The sequence below is a fragment of the Cryptosporidium ryanae genome (genome assembly GCF_009792415.1).
Source record: "Cryptosporidium ryanae isolate 45019 chromosome Unknown contig_68, whole genome shotgun sequence".
Classification (NCBI taxonomy): Eukaryota; Apicomplexa; class Conoidasida; order Eucoccidiorida; family Cryptosporidiidae; genus Cryptosporidium; species Cryptosporidium ryanae.
This window is the reverse complement of record NW_027125515.1, coordinates 94,092-115,958: the sequence shown is the minus strand read 5'-3', so window position 1 is coordinate 115,958 and position 21,867 is coordinate 94,092. Positions and strand designations below refer to the sequence as shown.

General features: G+C 30.3%; 11 protein-coding genes across 11 annotated transcripts; 8 read left to right on the top strand and 3 right to left on the bottom strand.

Annotated features, from left to right (window-relative positions):
• Window positions 1-227: 227 nt before the first annotated feature.
• Window positions 228-2,075, top strand: FG386_003237 (transmembrane domain protein MFS family sugar transporter; the record flags this gene model as incomplete). Its single annotated transcript, XM_067342465.1, has 1 exon — window positions 228-2,075. One exon carries the CDS (start codon window positions 228-230, stop codon window positions 2,073-2,075), a length of 1,848 nt encoding a protein of 615 aa, XP_067198406.1.
• Window positions 2,076-2,426: 351 nt separating this feature from the next.
• Window positions 2,427-4,307, top strand: FG386_003235 (uncharacterized protein; the record flags this gene model as incomplete). The annotated part of the gene is made up of 1 exon (XM_067342463.1): window positions 2,427-4,307. One exon carries the CDS (start codon window positions 2,427-2,429, stop codon window positions 4,305-4,307), a length of 1,881 nt encoding a protein of 626 aa, XP_067198404.1.
• Window positions 4,308-4,349: 42 nt separating this feature from the next.
• On the bottom strand, window positions 4,350-7,361 carry FG386_003234 (uncharacterized protein; the record flags this gene model as incomplete). The annotated part of the gene is made up of 1 exon (XM_067342462.1): window positions 4,350-7,361. One exon carries the CDS (start codon window positions 7,359-7,361, stop codon window positions 4,350-4,352), a length of 3,012 nt encoding a protein of 1,003 aa, XP_067198403.1.
• A 430-nt stretch (window positions 7,362-7,791) lies between these two features.
• FG386_003233 (uncharacterized protein) lies at window positions 7,792-8,247 on the top strand (the record flags this gene model as incomplete). The annotated part of the gene is made up of 4 exons (XM_067342461.1): window positions 7,792-7,844; window positions 7,892-7,955; window positions 8,002-8,051; window positions 8,106-8,247. 4 exons carry the CDS (start codon window positions 7,792-7,794, stop codon window positions 8,245-8,247), a joined length of 309 nt encoding a protein of 102 aa, XP_067198402.1.
• Window positions 8,248-8,365: 118 nt separating this feature from the next.
• FG386_003232 (WD-40 repeat protein) lies at window positions 8,366-10,123 on the top strand (the record flags this gene model as incomplete). Its single annotated transcript, XM_067342460.1, has 1 exon — window positions 8,366-10,123. One exon carries the CDS (start codon window positions 8,366-8,368, stop codon window positions 10,121-10,123), a length of 1,758 nt encoding a protein of 585 aa, XP_067198401.1.
• A 127-nt stretch (window positions 10,124-10,250) lies between these two features.
• Window positions 10,251-11,571, bottom strand: FG386_003231 (uncharacterized protein; the record flags this gene model as incomplete). Its single annotated transcript, XM_067342459.1, has 2 exons — window positions 10,251-10,261; window positions 10,290-11,571. 2 exons carry the CDS (start codon window positions 11,569-11,571, stop codon window positions 10,251-10,253), a joined length of 1,293 nt encoding a protein of 430 aa, XP_067198400.1.
• A 341-nt stretch (window positions 11,572-11,912) lies between these two features.
• Window positions 11,913-15,698, top strand: FG386_003230 (exportin 1; the record flags this gene model as incomplete). Its single annotated transcript, XM_067342458.1, has 1 exon — window positions 11,913-15,698. One exon carries the CDS (start codon window positions 11,913-11,915, stop codon window positions 15,696-15,698), a length of 3,786 nt encoding a protein of 1,261 aa, XP_067198399.1.
• A 250-nt stretch (window positions 15,699-15,948) lies between these two features.
• FG386_003229 (uncharacterized protein) lies at window positions 15,949-16,887 on the top strand (the record flags this gene model as incomplete). The annotated part of the gene is made up of 1 exon (XM_067342457.1): window positions 15,949-16,887. One exon carries the CDS (start codon window positions 15,949-15,951, stop codon window positions 16,885-16,887), a length of 939 nt encoding a protein of 312 aa, XP_067198398.1.
• A 238-nt stretch (window positions 16,888-17,125) lies between these two features.
• Window positions 17,126-18,271, bottom strand: FG386_003228 (protein kinase; the record flags this gene model as incomplete). Its single annotated transcript, XM_067342456.1, has 1 exon — window positions 17,126-18,271. One exon carries the CDS (start codon window positions 18,269-18,271, stop codon window positions 17,126-17,128), a length of 1,146 nt encoding a protein of 381 aa, XP_067198397.1.
• A 580-nt stretch (window positions 18,272-18,851) lies between these two features.
• FG386_003227 (MAP kinase) lies at window positions 18,852-20,534 on the top strand (the record flags this gene model as incomplete). The annotated part of the gene is made up of 1 exon (XM_067342455.1): window positions 18,852-20,534. The coding sequence occupies one exon, from the start codon at window positions 18,852-18,854 to the stop codon at window positions 20,532-20,534; it is 1,683 nt and encodes a 560-aa protein (XP_067198396.1).
• Window positions 20,535-20,670: 136 nt separating this feature from the next.
• On the top strand, window positions 20,671-21,738 carry FG386_003226 (guanine nucleotide exchange factor eIF-2B delta chain; the record flags this gene model as incomplete). The annotated part of the gene is made up of 1 exon (XM_067342454.1): window positions 20,671-21,738. The coding sequence occupies one exon, from the start codon at window positions 20,671-20,673 to the stop codon at window positions 21,736-21,738; it is 1,068 nt and encodes a 355-aa protein (XP_067198395.1).
• Window positions 21,739-21,867: the final 129 nt, after the last annotated feature.

Below are 21,867 nucleotides of genomic sequence, written 5' to 3'. Positions count from 1 at the left end.
TTTTAACCAGAATTACTTTTCATGTTGCCTCGATACAGGATACTTACATATAGGAACTTTAAATATTTAAACTAGAATTTAACCGCCCATACAATGCAGGCCGATGCATGAAAGACAACTATACGCAAAAATGCTGTAAAATTACAAGCGTGCCTACGATATCGTGAATTTGTAAATAGTAAAAAGCCAACAAATATTGCTTTTTTGTAGTTAGTAAAGTATTTAAGATGGATAAGTTAGAGATAGATTCGGAATATAAAAAACCTCTTAATGAGGATAGTGTAATTACAAAAAAGCTTCCCAAAAAGCTTTTAGTAAAATCAAAAAAATCTATAAATGCCAATAAATACTCGTTTACATCGGATTCAGTGTCATCAATTGAACTATATGAAACAACTGAGATAAGAAGGTTGCAAAACATTGCAATTAGAAGTATTGCCATAGTTTGTTTGGCTGCTTCACTTGATGGATGTGATGAACAACTTCTTCCCGCATCACTTAGGGCACTTGAAGTTGACTTAAAATTGACTCCAAAGGATCTTGGTAACATAATCTTATGTCAAATACTATGTTTGGCAATGAGTTGTCCAATTTGGGGTTTATTGGCAGATAGATATTCAAGAAAATACATATTAGCAACTGGAGTTACCGCCTGGGGTTTTGTAACGATTTTACTTTCTTTTAGTAGTTTTTATTGGGAAGTTTTGATTACAAGAGCTATTAACGGTGCATTTCTAGGAAGTGTTGGACCACTTGCACAAAGTGTACTGGCTGACACTCTAAGTTCAAAAAACAGAGGCTTTGGTTTTGGAATGATTCAGCTTTCAAGTTGTATTGGAAGAGTTTTTGGAGCGGTTTTGACCACTTCTGTGTCACAAAAATTAATTGCAGGATTTCAGGGATGGAGATTCGCATTTTTATTGGTTGGTTTGTTAAGTGCAACTTTAGGAGGGATTATTGTACTATTTATGGACGAAATTCCACACTTACATTTGAATCGTGTTAGAAGAGCAATGACAATATCATCAGAAACAGGAACAACAGATATTAGTGATCACGAATATTCAGAACAACATGAACAAGATGAATTTAGCATTACATTGGCGACGCGTCCAGATACAGGTGGTATTGAATCAGATACACAGTCAGTTCACAGTTCATTATCACTTGAAAGTCGAAGAGAAGAACTTTTGTCTTTGGCAAACACAAATATTTTCTTATCTCATGAAGGAGATGATGAATTATTGGATACACTGAGCGAAGATATTTCGACTATTCAATTTACAAAAAACATAATTACTCAAAGTCTTGTAGTTAAAAGTGTAATTCTAATGATTTTTGAAGGTATTTCAGGGACTATTCCTTGGAGTTCTTTGACATTTATGACAATGTATCTCCAATATTGCGACCTCAGCAACTTCCAAGCCGCTGTTCTTGTTGCTATGATGTTCTTAGGATCAATGTTGGGAGGCCCCTTAGGTGGCCTAATGGGCGACTACTTAAATAACATTACCGAAGATCATGGTAGGCCGCTTGTTGGTCAGATATCAATGGCAATAAGAATTCCAATAATGTGCATTTTATTCCTTGTAGTTCCAAAGGAAGCATCTTCTATATATTATTTCCTACTCCTATCATTTTTGTTAGGATTCTTTGCGATTGCAGGAGCAGCATCAAGCAGACCTATTTTATCAGATGTAGTTAGAGCTTCACATAGGGCCACTGTATTTTCAATTGCAGTACTTTTTGAGGGTATCTCAGCGGCAACATTTGGTGCTCCAGTTGTTGGAATTTTATCTGAAAATGTGTTTGGTTATAAAGCAAGCTTTAAAAATGTAAATCAAATGGACCCTGAATCAAGGCTTAGAAATGCAAATGCACTTTCAAATTCACTTGTATTCCTAACAGTATTCCCTTGGTGTATATCACTGTTACTATATTCACTACTTCATTTTACTTATGGAAATGATAAGAGAGCTCTAAAAAAGGAGCTTTCAGAACTTGCAGCTCGGTCCAGATCTGTAAGAAATAGATCACGATCAGATGAGTTTGACACTATTTCTACCGCTTCATAAAAAAATATTATTAAATAAATATAATTTGTTATTAGTTATAGTTAATTCCTATCAATAATTGAGACTTTATTGTAGTTCATTTTCCATGTGTCTTATGTAACTTGAATATAAAATAATTCAGTTTAATTTTTATTAATAATATATTGAATTACTAACTCGTTTTCCACTCCGAAATACATCTATATAATTTTATTTATTCTATCTATTATCATTTTTTTTTGTCTTAACAATTCTACATGTAGACTTACATGCAATTTTAAACGGAGTACAAAATGATAATGGCCGCGTGTGGGGAAATAACGTACCGTTAAGGTAAAAACACATGTAATATATCATCGAGCATTTTTAATTATGGAAAGGGTCAGGGTTGTTCTTAGAATAAGGCCAAATGCAGAAGGGAGTGATGATGAAGATATTATTGATGTCAGGAGCAACCAAAAGGTGGTGATTTCAAAACCAGGAAAAAAAAATACATATCTACTTTCACAGCAAACAAGGTATTATGAATATACATTTGATCATATATTCCCTCCTATTTCCGATCAAGAAACAGTTTACAATATTTCAGTTTGTAATTTTATAAAGGATTCAGTAACTAACGGGATTAATCTTACAATTTTTGTTTATGGTGCAACTGGAACCGGTAAGACTTATACAATAATTGGTAATGAGAAGAATCCAGGAATTGTTATAAGGGGAATCAATGAAGCATTTGAACATCTCTCAAACTTTGACTGGGCAAAGGTGAGTCAAGATTTCGCAAGCTCAAATCAAGAAATTAAGGAATTTATAGCAGCAAAGAGAAATCAAAACTTTTTTGTGACTGCTTCTTACATGGAAATATATAATGAAACAATAAGAGACTTGTTAAATCCATCTAATAACGTCAATATCAGTAGTGGTCAGTATTCTTGTGAAATTTTGGAGGATCAATCAAATATACAAATTAGCAACCTTACACAGTTGTTAATTACTGATGGTAAAGAGGGAGTACAAGCATTGAACTTTGGAAATAAGCACAGAAAAATTGAACAAACTGCAGCTAATAACGTTTCTTCTAGAAGTCATGCTATTTTTCAGCTGTCCGTTTTTGCAGATGGAATTAAATCAACCAATTCAAACAAATTTGTTAGAAGTAACAACTACAAAAATGATCACTTTCCTGCGGACAAGTTGTACAAACCTTCATTTAATGACACTTCTAATGCTCAACTTTGGTGTAAAATTTCTTTCATTGATCTTGCAGGTTCTGAAAGAGCAAGTGCAACACAAAACAGAGGAATAAGGCTTACAGAAGGTGCACATATTAATCGTTCATTACTTGCATTAGCAAATTGTATAAACTCTCTTGCTTCTGCAAGCCCAAATATAGATGGGACAATTACATCAAATCATAGCGATACTAAACTTCATGTTAAATATAGGGATTCAAAGCTTACACATATTCTTAAAAATAGCTTGGAAGGCGAAAAGTGTTTTGTAGTCATGATTGCGAATATTTCCCCATCTTCAAAAGCATTTGAAGAGTCACACAACACCTTGAAATATGCGAATCGTGCAAAAAACATAAAAGTTAAAATATCAAACCATCCATTATCAGGAATGGAAAAAAATGAAATTCCAACTTGTACCTGTAACCTGGGTATAAGTGGATATTATTACAAAAATAAAATTAAAAGCCCTCATACAGATTCATCGATTCAAACTGATATATCAGGATTAATATATAATAATTATTATTCAAGAAAAGATAGTATTTATTCATTAAATAATGGCTTGGGTTTAATAGATTATCTTTGTCAGACAATGCATCAAGTAATAGACTCAATTTGTCAACTTTCTTCAGAAAACACAGTTCAAATAATGGACGATCATACCGATTTTGATGATGCTAGCTCCACAGAGGAGAAAGAAAACAATTCACAGCATAAAATAAATGACTCAAACAACTCAGATAAAAATTTAAATAGAACAAGTTTCGTGTCAACACGTTCAAATGAGGAAAACTCAAAGGAATATATCAAATTAAATAACTTCTCATTAAAAGAAAACAACACAATTAGGCAAATGCAGCTTCTTATTTTTGATATGATGTCGGATTCATTAAAAAAGTTAAATGAACTTAAGTTAGAATATAATGAAATGTTAAACAATGAAGCGCAATTATTAAGAAAAATACAAGATATAGCTGACGACTACTCTAATAAATGTCAAAGAAATAAATTGGAATAAAGATTTTGAGGTCTTAATTATAAATATAATATTACTGGTTGGTTATTCATTGGAATTCGTTTCCCTGAGCTTTTCCTCTGTTGATCCTAGAAAATCCAGAATTTCTGCAAGTTTCCAACCAAGTTCATTTTCAACAACATTTGTCTCAATTCCCAATCTCCTGTGGAGAACGTGGTCAAACTCGTAAACAACTCCTTCCAGTAATGATTTTTTTATTGCTAAAAAAATGTATAGAGAACTTGGAATGACAGAGGATATAACATTATTTAAATGTAATTTTTCAAATTCACTTTCAGAAAAGTGTCTTGTAAATGATCCTCTCCTTTTACAACCTTCATTGGAAATTATTTTCTTTGAATCAATTTCTTGCTCATTTTTAGTTTGAAAATCATTAATTAAGTCAAAAATTTGAGAAAAAAGTGCTTCCATTTCTTGTTTCCCAGCAATAGAAAGATAAATGTCCATGTACTTCAGAATATAACTATCTACATGTAACTTAAGATTCCTCCAAAATGAATGAATAGAGTCTTTAATGTAACTGTGACTTGTACATTGCAGTTCACTTATGTCATTTTCTTGAATTTCTGGGTGGACCTGAAGCACTATTTTTGTGAGTGGTAAACTTATATTTGAACATGCATTGTTAATTAAATCCTCAAGATGATTATATATCAATAAATCTATGATATTAGCAATAGATCCCAGTAATATTTCTACAGAAGATGAATTTCCTGTCAGAATTCTATCAAATTTAACAGAGTCATAGTTCAAACCTCTGTTTTCATTCAATTGTGAGAGTTCACTTATGTTTCCAATTAATCTAATCTCATCGTTCTCTTTCATATAACTCTGTTTGCAAGTAGCAATAAGTTCATATTTTAAATATAGAAGATTTCTAATAACGAATAGATTACAATGATAAAGTCTCGATATCTTATCGTTTTTATAAAAATTATTTCCAATATAGTCTTTTGCAGAGATTAACTTGGTACAACATCTTTGAATTATTAGGTCATTTAAATATGAAAATGTAGAACTAGGAACAATACAATGTAAATATGAAAGTGCTAATAATGAATTTTTCACTACTGGGTGACTACCAATACTAACTTTTATTGTATTAATATTTGAAACATCACTGTTTAAGAAAACTGTACTGTCTTCTTTAATGTCTGCCTCATTCTTACAAGAACCAAAATAATCATCTTCGCAATTGTTTTCGTCGAGATCGCTACTTGTTTGAAGCCTTATGGTGTTTGGAGGGAAGGATATATTCGTCAGTACTTCATTTTCATATAAATAGATATCACTATAAGTATCTTTATTAGATTTAGATTTTAATTTACTGCCTTCATTATCAATAACAATGGCATCAGATATTTCTTCTTTTTTAACAGCTAAATGTGTATTATCATCACTGCTGTTCTGAGAAATAGGCAAAGATTGAAGACTTTTTATTAATTTTTTATCAGCATTATGATTGTAAAGTATTTCTGGATAGTTTAGCTCATTTTCTTTTAATTCATATTCAATAATGTTTTTCTTTATAAACATTTCTGTGCTAAAAAGTAGTTGTTCAATCAAAATTGTTTGTAATTTGACAACATAGTGAAGAAAGGCTGATAAATATATGTCAGGAAAGTAAATTGTTTGATATAATTCATTTGATATATTTAAAATATCTTGTGACAAATAGTTAATTGACTCTCTAAGCATTTCAGGATCAAAACATATTTCCTTTACATGAACACCAAATATAGAACAATATTCTTCACCTATTCTTTCTATAAGAATTGTAAAATTTAAATTACCTATTGAGTTTATTCCTTCTTGTTCAACTGACTTTCTTTCAGTCTGATTGCTATATTTAAATTTAGACAGTTCCGGAAACACAAATTCATTCCTATTTTTTATTTCATCATAATTGAAAAATGAATTGTATGCAATCCATTCACACTTACAATATTTCAAAGCCAATTTAGTGTAATTTTTTAAATTCAATGTCAAACAATTCTTTGAATTTTTTTTCAAGTAGTTTTCATCATTTTTGGACCTTACGAATGCTTTTATTCCAAAACACTCATCTGAAAGTCTGTAATTAATATATACATCCTCCATTTCTTTTAGTGTAGATTTATAAACGTCATTTTGGTGAGTTATATAAAATCTTTTAATTAATAATTTTAGATACTTATTAAAGTTTGTTCCTTTTGCTCTTAATTTTGTGTAATATAAAGACATGTTCCGATCATTAGACTTGTTTTCGCCACAGTTACCGGATTCTAATATCTGTTGGAAGTTTGTATTTTCAGGCATATCACAATCAATACTATTTCTTGAAACATTGTCATATAGAATATTTTTCATAAAATTTTTCATCATATTACAAAGTCTAATCCTCAACTTCCTGTATCCTTCGGTATAATAATCATTGTACTTCAACTCGTTATGTTCCTGAAAAAAATTAATTGAATTATCAATTATTTCAAAGCAATTAGAAACCTCATTTAAATTGTATATAAATCCACCATTTTGTAATTTATGATATAATACATTATATTGTTGATATGGGTAAATGTATTCTTCGATAGTTTTTGTTTGGGATTCGAGATTTCTTAAAACTGTAAGTGAATGATCACACATTTTTTGTAATTCAGTGGTATTCTTTATAAATTGCATCTTATTAGATTCAAGAAGCTCTATGTTTTGTTTATTCAAATTATTTTTTAATTTTATGTCTTCCCAGTTTGATTTGAGATTTGTTAAAAGCTCTTCAATTTTAAACATCCTGGAGACCTCCATCTCCATCTTTGCATCAACTATGTGTTTCCATTTATTCTTCTCCAAGATGGACTCATCCTTGCACTCTTCAGATGTATTTTCTTGAGATTCAGGTAAAATGACACCACTCACAAACGTCAATCCACTACATATATTAGATATTGTACGAATTATATTCAAGTCTTGGTCTGGGACCAAGTTTGATATTGAACTATTAAAGCTTCTTCTAATTGGTGAATTGGAATCAACATGAGAAGATGGAAATGAATCCATTTAAGCAGAGCTTTTTCCAAATGTTAATTTCACGATTATTTTATTTTTTGAGCTCGATAATATTTTAATACAGATACAATTTCTCAAATAACATACCGCCACAACATTTGATTTGTTTTAATACTCTAACTAAGGCTTAAATGACGTCAAATGATTCTATTGACTCCTCAATTTACAGTTTGACAATTTTTCATAGGCAAGTATGTGTCTTCCACTTGAACGTGGCTGAAGCACAGGTAACTAAGTATTGGAGGTTGGTTTAACTTATTCTCAATATCCCACAGCATCTAAATAAAACGATATCTATAGGAACTTTCTGTCGAAGCCATCAACAAGGGTAGAATGTTGCGACTTAAGAACATCTAATAGAAAATTCAGCCCAAAAAGGTACCTCAGACAAATAAAGCTACTAAAAGGTCTATTGTTTTCTATGAAATCGTTCTGCAAAAGACTGGTTCCCAATGTAAATACAGATAAAGAGGGGTAGGTTCTTGCAAGGTATTTTTTCGCTCAAATTACTATTATATCAGATTTAATTCCTACACAACTCCAATGTACAAACTGTTTTGTTTTGAAACACTTTCTGGGCATAAGGTATGTTCTCAATTTAAAGAAAATGAAAAATTACTAATGTTTTTAGTTCATATTAATGACTAATCCCTCAGTGTATTATGGAAACGAACTACTAAGGTAAGTTCAATTACATATGATCTAGTTTTTCTTGCAAATTCCCTATTTTAATAGGCAACTTTATTCTACAATTTATCTTGATAACGTGATTAAGTCACCGAATTATGTTTTTGGAACTATTATTGAAAATCATTTTTTTGAAAATTCATTAGTATCATTTTTCAAAAACTTTATTCAAGATATAACTGTTTTATAGCAATTAGATCAATCGTAGAATACTGATACTTTTAACAATTTATTGCATTCAATTATTTCAAATTTCTATATTTCGAAATTAGCGCAAAAATGTGTTTTTTAAATAGTATTAATTCAGGATGTCTTCAATAAATATTTCAGGCGATAGTGTCATTAAATTGATTCTCCAATTCCTGCTGGAAAATGGATTTGAAGATACTTTTTTTTCTCTTCAAAAAGAAAGCAATGTATATTTAAATGGAGTTGAGAACTTGGATGAAATTGAGAATAAAGTCATGACCGGTTCATGGGGTGACTTGTTGTTTTTAATTAAATATTTTAAACTGCCAGTTAATTTGCTTATAATTATCTTTGAACACATATTACTCGAACTGCTTGAATTAAAAGAGCCGTATCTTGCGAAACTATTATTTGAAAATTCGGAACCTTTGAATAAACATTTAAGAATTTTGAACCCACAAAGGTATGAACATTTTTCAGAAGTAATTGAAAGATCAATTGAAATAATAAAACATACTTCAAAAAATGATACTGAAAAATGTGAATATTCATCTATTTATAAGTTTGTAAAGGCGAATTATATGGAAGACGGTGATATGATCAACTCGAGAAAACGTATTTCTTCATTATTACTAGGATATATTGATGAATTGCCACGATTTAAGTTACTTGAAATAATAGGTATCGCATTAAATAGAGTAAATACAAATTGTGATAGTGGTGTTATTAACTTTGTAAAGGATAATGATAGCTATAACATTTTTAATTTAGGAGTATGTTTAAATTCAAGACCGAGTAGTGAAAAGAAAATGGAGTCAAAGAATAAAATACAAAAAGATGATTTGATTTCAAATGAGTTTATTCACAGTGCGAGAATAAATGATACTGGAGAAATTAAATGCATATCATTTTCTCCTGATGGTGAAAAATTATTAGCTGGGACTTCAAAAGGTTATATTTTTATTGGAGATTGTTTTGAAAATATTTTTGACAAGTCCCACAAAAATACAACTTTTTACACTCACTCTAATAATAAAAAAGCAGTATTATGCTTATCAACGATAAGATTAAAGGATAGCAAACTTGTAAATTATATAACTTCAAATAAAGACGACTTCGAAAAAAACTTTTTTATTGCAAGTACAAGTGAAAACATAGATATAAAAATATGGTGTTCCTTGAGTCGTGAATTTATCCTATCTATAGAAAATGTACATAAAAATTACATCACAGATTTTAGATTTAATGGTGACGGAACTTGCATCTTATCAGGTTCATACGATGGATCTATAAAGATTCATGGATTGAAATCAGAAAGAACAATAAAATATTTCTCAAATAACAACAAAAGTTTTGTAAGAAAGGTAGTTTATAATAATAGTGAAAAAATTGCTATCGGTGGCCTAAATAACGGTTGCATAACTATTTGGGATATAAAAACAAGTAGACAACTTGCATTATACTCTATTTGTGACTCTCCAATTATTGAATTGAGTTTAATAGTTAACCCCGAAATGGTTTTTTCAACTCAAACTAACGTTGGAACCTCAAATATAATACAAACATTTGATAAAATATGTGTAGTTTCTAGATTTGAACTATTTATTTTAAACGTTTTAAATGGTGAAAAAACATGTTTAACTCAAAAAAAAAAAGAAAATGATTATATAATATCAGCATCAATAAATAGTAAGGAAAATAAAGCATTTACTTTAGATAAAAATGGAATTAGATCATTTGATATGCTGAAAAAACGATATATCTCAAATATAACAATTCGTAATAGTAACTTGGAGGACGGAAGAATTAAAGTAAATTCTGAGTTAGGAATTATAGCTATTGAAAACAAAGATTATATATATCTCGTGAATACTTAGAATGAATTTTAATCCATCCAATTTAGAATTTGTTCCGTTATTGAGGCAATCTCTTCGTCCTCTAATTTAAAGTGAGACCTAATTGCATCCATATTCCTCGTATTTTTTCTAATGTCAACCGTGCTTTTTAAAATCCCACTCAATAAATTGCATTTTTTTAGATTACAAATAGGATGTACAATGCTTGAAATTTCATAACCTTTACCGAAATAATGTGCTTTGTTTTCTTCAAAAAAGAAATCAGTGTGAGAAATAAGACCATCTATTATTTTGCTGTTAAGTTTTTCTGATTCTAATTTTCCTTTTATACCAGAAGTAAAGGATAATATACTATGTTTATCAAGCGAGTCTAGTTCAAAAAATCCAGTTTCACAAAAGTCAATAAAATAATTTTTGCAAATTAATTCAATAGAGTTAGTAATGCTTTTATCAGTGAATGCTCCTATCTTACTTTGATAAATCAAGGATGCAATATTTCTAAATGGATGATTCACACAACTTCTAAATGCATCACGTGGTGTATTGTATGAATTATAAAAGTTGTTATTTATATTATTTATTTGATCTAATGCAATTGCTAATAAAGAATATTGATTAATGGATGATTCAAATACTAGTTTATTAATTATGTTTTTTATGTTTGACATGTTCATTAACCAAATATCACCTGAGTTTTCACTGTGATCAACTAGACACTTTGCTACAGAAAAATTCAGCACGTCGCTAAAAATAGAATCAAAGTTTGCTGATAATAGCATTATAGATTGTTTTCGTGAACTCGGTACCTCATCTTGTAAATAATCCATAACTATCTTGGATATATCTCCATAAACACTATCTGCCTCAAGTGTGAAATAAAAAGTTCTAATTAGGTCAGAATTTTCCAGTTTATGCCTTACATTTTCGATAACCTCCTCAATTTGATCAGTAATGAGGGTATTACTTAAATTTAAAGCATTATAACAGTTACCGAGAATTTTCTTCTGTGCACATTCATAATTCAAATTTTTTATTTTGAGCAATTTAATATTTTTTTCTTCAAATATATCTTTGAAGTAATAACGCGTCGTCTTTGTCAAAAATATATTACTAGCACTAGATTGTTCAAAAATATCGACACTCCCGTCCCAAATAGGTTTAATATTAATATCCTCCATTATCTGTTTTTTAGAAAAAATGTCATTAAAATTGTTTTTATTGAACTCATTGACTATATTTAAATTACTAGAGCTTAAGGCTTTGTAATCTATATTATTGCAATTTTCTGTGAAATTTTCAAAGTTAGAATCTAAAATTGCAATTAAGTTCAAGTCACAATCATTTTTTGATTCAATTATTTCCATTCCAAATTTTCGATTTTTGAACTGATTGTTTTCAATTAAAACTCTACCAAAGTAAGATCCCAAAATAGATGAAAAATTACCAGAAAAGATATAAAAATCATTCATCGTTTGCTCAAAGTAATTACTACTGAAATACTCTGATAATATATCACAAAATTACAAGCACGCCTTAAAACGTCAGCCGAGACCATAATTTTTTTTGGCGGTATTTTTTAAATATTTTGGCTCTTTTACCCTTAACAAGTAGACAATAGGCATTGAAATTATTTAACTGTTAAATATTTGTGGTTATTTATTGGGGTGTTTGTGAGTCCTTGAAAAATAACTTTTTACATAATAATTAAGATTAAAATAAAAAACTGTGGTAAATTATTGATGAAAATATATCATTAATAAGTCAAAAAAAATAAGAGTGTTACAACGGTTTATTATTTTTGATTTTCACAATGGATATTTCATCATTGTTAGATTTTTCCCAGCCATATGATTTGAAAAGGGTCGAAATATTGGATGAACTGGTGGGGATTATGTATGGTTTACACCCCGGGGACAGAGTTGTTGCAGACAAGTTACTAACCGAATTAAAACAAAAAACAGACTCTTGGAGGGTTGTAGGAAATATATTGCAAATGAGCAAGAGTTTTAACACGAAATTTTATGCACTGAGTATTTTAGAGAAGTGTATTCAATTTCAGTGGAAGATACTTCCAATTGATCAAAAAACAGGAATAAAACAGTATATAACAGAGCTTTGTATTGAGCTTTGCCAGGATGAAAAAGTATTGACTGAGAATAAACATTTCTTGAACAAAACAAATGAAACATTGATAATGATAGTTAAACAAGAATGGCCTGATAATTGGGAAAATTTTATCTTTGAAATATGCAGTGCCTCTAAGACCAATCAGTATATTTGTGAAAATACAATGAAGCTTTTGAGATTGTTGAGCGAGGAGGTTTTTGACTTTGGGGAAGACCAGATGACTTCAAAAAAAGTTGAAAAGTTTATGGATATTTTGAATCAACAATTCCCACAAATATTCTCACTAATACTTTTTGTACTGACATCTTATATTGAGAATCCACAAAGCATTAAGGTAAATTTAGTGGTTTCCTCATTACAGTGTCTATGCCACTACTTAAAATGGATTCCTTTAAGTTACATTTTAGAATGTGATTTGAGGCCACAATTATCACAAACAATAAATATCTCAAATAGTTCAATTCAATATAACCTGCTCCAGCTTCTTTTAGATCATTTTTGGAGCAATCCTTCCTTTAGACTTGAATCAATAAGGTGCTTAACAGAGATAGCCTCATTAAAATTTGAAGACACTGTAAAGGATAGCAATGGAAATATTATGAAGAATGTAGAGGACCAAATGATTAATATTTGGTTGTCAATTGTAAATCGTATAAAAGAAGTTCCAAGTGAATATGTTTTCTATGACAATATTCCAGATATGTCAACAAGTATGAGACTTTATTATGAAAGATATTTTAATTATATTGCTTTGTTACTTTCCAGTTTTATAAAGAATCACAGATTGGTTATTTGCGAAAAATACCCAGAAACAATTCAATGCCTTGACTTCGCTTTAGATAGAATGGTGAATATAAGTTACATACAAAATGAGGAGGTATTTAAGGTTTGCATTGATTTTTGGCTTCACTTCACCCAACAACTTGTTTATGAGGTATTAGAAAATTCAAAAAGAAGATTAAATGACTGTTCTTCAAGTTCTCAAGTTAGTTCCCCTTTATTTTTGTTGAGCAAAGATTCATATGGATCTATGGACTCTACAGAAGTACACAAACAAGAAAATCCATTCAACAACCCCGAAGAATACAGCAATAGATTGGCTCATTACCAGCCACTTTTATGTGACGTTAGGAAAATGGTAATATGCAGAATGGCAAAGCCACAGGAAGTTTACATTGCTATTGATCCTGAAACTGGAGAAGTATCCCGTGAAAATATTCCCGACACAGATGAAATATCGTTGTATAAGACTTTACGTGAGATTCTAATTTATTTAAGTAATTTGGGTCAGAATTATATGGAAAAAATAATAATGCAACTACTACAGGAGGAATTTGAATCTTTATGTGTTAATTGTGGAATATCTTGCTCTTGTAATACAAATAATGGAAACCAATGGAATCCAATAAAACTCAACAGGCTTTGTTGGGCAGTTGGAAGCATAAGTGGTACATTGAGTAAATGCATTGAAAGGAAATTAATTATTGAGGTAATAAAATCCCTACTTATGCTTTGTGAGAGAAAGAGAGGTAAAGCAAATAAGGCAGCTGTTGCAAGCTGTGTTATGTACGTTGTTGGCCAATATCCAAGATTTTTAAGGGATCATTGGAAATTCTTACAGACAGTAATTAACAAATTATTTGAATTTATGCATGAAACATTTCCTGGAGTAAAGGATATGGCTTGTGAAGCATTTCTAAAAATATCAATGAAATGTAAGAAATCAATGGGTTCGAATAATTATGTTGGTAATGGAGTCAATAATAATAGAAATATTTTACACGAATTGAATTTGGGTAACATTGATCATGGATGTGAAGAATTAAAGTTTCTAAAGTATATGATTATATACTCACAAGAATTAAGGCAACATTTGGATGATAAACAGATAATTATTCTAATACAAGGAATCTCTCTTACAATATATTCACTTAAGGATGTTGATGAGCAGTATATGTATATTACAGAGTTGTTGAAGATATTTGATGGTTTTTATTGGAATGACATTATATCTAAATTGAATGACTTAAGATCATTTGGTAACAACGAACTTATAAATGAATTATGTTCAATGGAGTTTTCACAAAAACTTATTATAATTGTTCGTATTATGGAAACAATTGCATCTAGTTGTGGTGTGGGATTTGCACGTGTTTTAATAGAGCGAAGCTCACATTTGGTAGATATATATAAATTGTACTCCAATTTTATTTCAAAGGAAGTACAACAAAGAGGAAGTTTGGTCATTTCCCACGCTCACATAAAACAATTAAGGATTTCTAAGAGAGAAATCATAAAATTAGTTAATTCATTTATAAGATTTGTTGCTCCTAGAAAAAAATTAAAATTAACCGAGAACAAAAATTCAACAGGTTACATCACTGAATTACAGTCAATTGCGTACAATAATATCTCGGGTTCCGGAATGTTTCAATATTTTGTTCAGCCAATTATTATTCCGATTCTTGAAGATTATCATGGGTGTATATCTGATATTAAAGAGGCTAACGTTCTTTTACTTTCAAGTACAGTTATTATATGCCTAAATGACATTATCAGAGTTAATGTAGATTTTTTTAATACAATTATTTTTCACATATTTGACTGCACCCTTTCAATGATTAAAGATAATTTCCATGCATATCCTGACCACAGAGAATATTTCTTCAATTTTTTATCTGACTGTAATGAATTTTGTTTCATACAACTTTTTAATTTGCCAGGAAATATATTAACCTTGTATGTAGAAAGTATTATTTGGGCAATTAGACATGAACAACCGAATATGGCGGAGAAAGGTTTAATTGTGTTTTACAATTTACTTATAAACTTGATTACTCATAATAACAATAAAGAAGTGGCCTCCCCACATTCAATTATACAAGTAAATGCACTTTCACAATTTTGTCACGCATTCTACTTTTCTTTAATTAGAGAAATACTTAGCGTTTTAACAGATACCTTACATACATCAGGTTTTCAGTATCAAACAATGATACTCTGCGAATTAATTAAAATTGTTGAATTTTCCTTAATGATTGGCGATTCTTCTGGAAACCCTAACTTAAACAACACACAAATTCAGTGCAGTATTTGTGAGGGTAATGTATGTAAGATAACAAAGGTTCGTGTTATGGAATATATAGCAGAATTGATAATTACATCATTCATTACTGTTCAAAAAGAGCAAGTGGAGGCGTTTACTATTGAACTATTTAATGCTGTACACAGTAAAACAATTATAGAATTTCAAAGAGTATTGCATGATTTCTTAATCCAAGTTAAAGAATTTACTAACGAAGAAAGCAAACATATTTTTGAGATTGAAAAGAACAATGCGTTAAAGCGTGCCATTGAAATAGAGAATAACAAGCAGTGGACAATACCAGGATTAATAAATCATGATAGTGGATTACAATCAATTAGTGGAGATGGAGATGATGAAGATATAGAGGATGATGATGAATAGTAGTAGTTATAGGTATTTATTTATCTTTATATTTAATTATTAATTATCACTTTATCTCTTTTTTTTTTTTAATGTATGGGTATGTATATCAAATCAAACCTTTACAAATTGGGGATGGGCAAATGTGAAAAAATTAGGATTGGAACAGGAGGGTAGTTTGTAGAAAACATTATTCTTTTCTTTAGTCTTTATCAATTTAGAATTTTTCTGTTTTTAATTCTAACCATTTATTTTCTCTATATTTGTCTAGATGTTAAATAAACACCTTGAAGAAGAGGAACGTGGTATTTATCAAGTTGCGGATTTAAAAGGGAAAAATAAGGAATGTTGCAAACGAAATAAATATGGAACTGATGAAGAAGAATTCAGAGAAATAAACCCAATATTTGGATGTTTAATACCATGCCTAAAGTGTTGCATTTATCCTTGTAGGGCATTTTTTTTGACAGGGAGGCGTATGGCAAAAAAAAGAAGGGATAAGAAAAAAAGAAGATTTGAGTCAAGAAAAAATCAAAATAATAATTTCTATTCCAACAACATTCAAAACACGAAGCCTCATTACAATCAATTCTACAGCGCAAGTAGTAATATCGGAAACTGTGTTCAGAACTCACATAACCATAATAATGATACTTCTACAAGGCCAAATATGAGGCATCCACAAATGAATGGAAATTGTATTACTCCTATTTGTTCAGGAACATCAGCCTCTTTTTGTACAATTCAAGCCGAGTACCCCCAGAACAGGCGTTCCGCCTTACCTTCATCAAGTTCATATGGACAAAGAAGGTATGTTGAAAACTATTTAGATGATTCAAGAGATTCTAGTGAATCAAATAAGTTGATTTATTGTTGTTTAGGGAATAATAGTGAAGAATTAACTGAAAGTTACAGAGGTGAATTAGAAAGACATTCATCTGAATCTTTAGGGGAAAAGTGTAATTTGAAAGATTTTAATGAAAATAATTACCAAGATATTCACTCAAATGATGTTATTTACGAGGGAGGTGACTCATTTAATGATTATGACAATTATAACTATTATCAGGAACTAGAGAAATATCAACTCCTACGAGAAGAAAAAAAAGACAATTTTAATAACACCATTTTTTCCTCATGTATGCCATGTAATTACAGTGATGTTGTTAATTCAAAATATAATCAGGGTACGTGTTTTGTTGACAATTGAAAATTTGAAATACATAATTAGGATGAGGCTTAATAAGTATTAAAATTATTTCCGTTACCTATTTTCTATATTATCTATGATTTAAGGTAAAAAAAAAAATATATTTACTTTTTGACCTTTTGAAGTTTATTTAAAAAATTTGATTTGATGATATTTACTTCATATAAATATAACAATCTTTTATTATTTTAAATAACTTTAATATTTTTACTGTAAATAGTGGTCATAACTTATAATTTTACCAGTCAACAAAAGGATCTGAATTCCCAACAATTGGATTCGGTTGTTCGTGACTATCTGGATATTCTTCAAAGTTGGAAGAATCATCATGAGAATTTATTTTTGGAACATATGGTGGATCAATTTTTTTCATCAATAACGAATTGAAATCGAAGTTACAAAACCACTTATGTAACTTTATGTCGTTCACTCCTCCTTTAAGGTTGCCATATCTTTTTGTAAGATCAGGGGTTAACAACCTCTTAACCAAACTCTTGCAACTTTTGTCAAAATATTTTGGGAAAAATATTTTTCCTGCTAAAATCTTTTGATAAATCCCCATAGGTTCATCGTCATAGAATGGTGGAAAACCCACTACCATTTCGTAGATTAATATTCCAAGTGTCCACCAGTCAACAGGCTTTCCATGCCCTTTGTTTAATAAAACTTCAGGAGCAATATACTCTGGAGTACCACACAACGTGAATGTTCTGTATTCAATTGCCTTTGCAAATCCAAAATCAGTAAGTTTTAAATATCCATCTCTATCAATAAGTATGTTTTCTGGTTTAAGATCTCTATATATTATATTCTTTCCATGAAGATATTCAAACATCAAAACTACTTGAGCAGCATAAAATCTAGAGGTTTCGTTATCAAAGTGTCTACATCTTCTTAAATAAGTGAAGAATTCACCTCCAATAACGTATTCCATCATAATATATAAATATCTATCATCTTTAAATGTTCCAAACATCCTAACTAAAAATGGATGTTTAATTCTTGAAAGTATTGCTCTTTCATTTGTAATATGATCTACTTGTTTTTGACGAATTATTACACTCTTTTTAAGTCTTTTTATTGCGAAAATACTATCATCATGTTTATACTTTGATAGAAAAACCCTTCCAAATGAACCTGTTCCAAGAGTTTTAACTAAATTGAAATCTTCAATAGAGTATTTTATCTTAGTATTTGCCTCTTGAATTTCTTTGTATTGCTTTTCGCCCTTTCGCTCTCCTGAAACTTGATTTAAGTTACTGTTTTCAATTCTTTTATTATTCACATTTGTACTGCTAATAACTGTTGATTTTTGGTTATTGCTTGATTCTTTCGATGAGTGGTTCCTCCCTCCAGAAACTAATCTTTTCCAAATCCCATCCATTAGTGAAAATTCTGAGCCAAATGCACTTTTATTCGCACGGTACTTAAATTCTTAGCTAGACCGATTGAAAGTGTACAATTACTTTTTTGTGATTATAGAGTCGTAAATACATTAAAAAAAAACTAGCTATCACATATGCAACTTTTAATGCACACTCCGTCTAAATATTCCCGAGTTGCATATTTCATATGAGCGCGTAGACATTTAATGAGCGCCTTACATGCACAATTTACAAATCCTTTGATTTACTTTAAGAAAAGATTTGCCATAGAAGATTGTCAGAAAAAATTCAAAATTTTAGATTCGGTTATTCATACATAAAACCTTATTTACTTTAATTTTAGAATATCACTAGTTCTAACTTCGTATATTATAAAGAGTATACTTTATGGAGCTGTATTGTCGTATTAAATATAGTTATTTTTGTCCGAATACCTGGTTTTTCAACTTCCACTTTACAAACGTCGTGCCTTTGAAAAGGCGGGCACATGCCCACATGTTCAGGCATGTGGGACTTGAACTTAACGCTTAAATAGAATGTACCAAAATTCCCTGATATAAATAGTTCCGAGATAATATAATGATGAAATTGACAAAGAGTATAAGGGTGAATGTTGATGACAGAAATGTGTATGTTATCCCAGAGAATTTTAAATTTATTAAGAAGGTTGGAAGTGGTGCTTATGGATGTGTTGCTTCGTTTTATGATAAATCAAAAGGATCATATGTAGCTGTTAAGAAAATATTTGATGCATTTCAAGATTTAATAGATGCAAAGAGAATACTTCGGGAAATTAAACTTTTAAAGCAACTCCGACATGAGAATGTACTAAGTATAATTGACTTACTACCACCGGAGTCACCTGACTTTGATGATATATATATTGTAACACAACTAATGGAAACAGATTTGCATAAAGTAATATATAGCAAACAAAATCTGACAAATGAACATATTCAATATTTTATGTATCAAATATTAAGGGGAATATTTTATTTGCACAGTGTAAATGTCATACATCGCGATTTAAAACCATCTAATATTCTTGTAAATTTATCGTGTGATTTGAAAATATGTGATTTTGGCCTTGCAAGAGGGAACGTGGGTGACTTAGATAAAATGAAGGATGATTTAACCGACTATGTTGTAACAAGGTGGTATAGGGCACCTGAAATTATTTTGTGTGTAAATAGGTATGACAAAGCTGTTGATATTTGGAGTGCAGGTTGTATTTTTGCTGAATTAATTAAAAGAAGTGCACTTTTTGCAGGTCATGATCATCTTGATCAATTAAAAGCTATAATTTCTTGTTTGGGAACTCCAGATAAGGAGGAACTCGATTCTTGGCTTCCTTATCAAGGACAAACTGAAAATGCAAGGAAATATCTCGATACCTTACCATACTTCAAAGGTAAATCAATTCAATCATTGTTTCCAGACTTTGATTGCCCTCATGCAATTGACCTTCTTGAAAAAATGCTTTGCTTCAATCCAAAAAAAAGAATTTCTGCGGAGGAAGCACTTTCACATCCATATTTTAACAGTATCATATCAAGCTTAAAAGATGAGGGGTTCCAGAAACAATATAAAGAAAATGATTCACCTTTTGAAACTGAAACTGGAGAAAATACTCATTTTTCTAAAATTGAAAACGTTATTGATTGGTCGTTTGACAATTTTGAACCAACGAAAAGGTTATTACAGAATAAGGTTTACGAGGAAATTGCTGATTTTCACCCTGAAATATTGTTGAGGGATTTCCCATTAATATATAATTTAGGTATAAATGTCCCAAAAAAACACTTACAAATGCTCCGTTCTAAATATACTTCAAATACCTTAAGAAGTAAGGACAGAATTAATTCTTATATGCTTGACTCACTTATTAGCACAACGTCATCATCTTCTATTACTCCATCAAACAGTTTCGACATAATGGGTACAATTGACATGGTCAAAAAACTATCTATTGTTCACAATCAAAATAGAATTTCTAATTCACAACCTGTGCAAACAGGACAGAAAAATGTAAACTATATATCAACTGACGCAAATTACCAGGCGGAAATACAGGATGTCTGCTTTACAACACCAGTCTCACCTAAATCGATATACCATCTCTTATTTTCTCAAAATTCTGACGAATATAAACCGAAATATTCAGGCAACAATAAACTTGGTTATCAAGGAGAAAATATAAATACAGTAGGTTCATTATTGAAAATGAGGAGGAACGAATATGGGGCAGAAGTAGAAAAGTGATATTTAATTTGATAAATTATTTATAATATTTCATTTTAAAACCCATTCAAAATCTAAGTTTATTTTTTTGACTTGTTATTAATCCAGTGAACAGTTACCTCATTGATATTCAGTTGGCGCAGTTGAATTTTTAAAAATGGAAAGGAAGCAATTTGTACATAATATTTTCAACTGCGCTGCTATTTCTGATGAAACCAAAGTATCAACTTTGGAATCTTTAACTTCAACACTAGACCAGTCAAAAATACATCCTGCAGTTTTGAGACTCGGAGTTAGGATGAGGGACAGGAGAATCATGGGAACAAATATGAGAAGCAAATGTCTTCTAGTTGCAATTGGCCAAATGCTCGAGGATTACTTTTGTCCACCATATAAAAGTATAGAAAAGCATCTGAAAATGGTCCTGGATACGCAAATTTCGTATATAACAATTCAAAGACAACATAACATTGCCATGGGAAATGTAATTAAATGGCTTAAAAAAGAAATAGCCAATATTAACCCATCGCATTCTTCTAGTGAGATTATAAACCAACTTATTTTTAGTGTAAAAACATACATTCATCAGAGGATAATCAATGCGTGTGAACGTATTTCATATTTAGTTTCAAACAATTATATTTTAGAAGATGATATAATCGTCACATATTCTAATTCAAGCTCTGTATTTAAATCATTACTCAAGGCTGCAAACATGGGAAAGAACTTCCAACTAATAATTGTGAACTCCAAAAATAATTTTGAGGAAAGCAATGAGATGACTGTTAGAGAATTATCTTTGAAAGGAATAAAGATAACTTATATTTTATTAAATAGTGTTGCGCATCACTTAAAGCACGCAACAAAAGTTATTATTGGTTCATGTGCCATCTTTTCCAACGGATATGTTATGAACCGTTCCGGCTCGGCATTAATATCGATGTTAGCAAATATTAGCAACGTCCCCGTCGTGGTGCTGACAGAATCATATAAGCTATCAGAGAAAAGCTACTTTGAGGGATCAACGACATTCAATGAAGTGATAGGATGGGAGATAGATAATGAGAGAGAAACCTGTGTTAATTTATATAATGTAAAAGGTGATACTAATGATTCAACAGTATTATACTTTCCATGTTACGATGTAATACCACCGAAATTTATAAATGTAATTGTGACAGAGGATGGAATTTTTTCTCCCTCTACAATTTTGATACAGAGCTAAACTAAAATTATGGCTTATATTATATCAAAGATATTTAAATTTCAAATCTAACGCTACCTAATTGAAACCTCTGTTTGCATCGCCTTGCATTCATACTTTTTTTGCGGTATTATTAAAGACAAGAGCGGC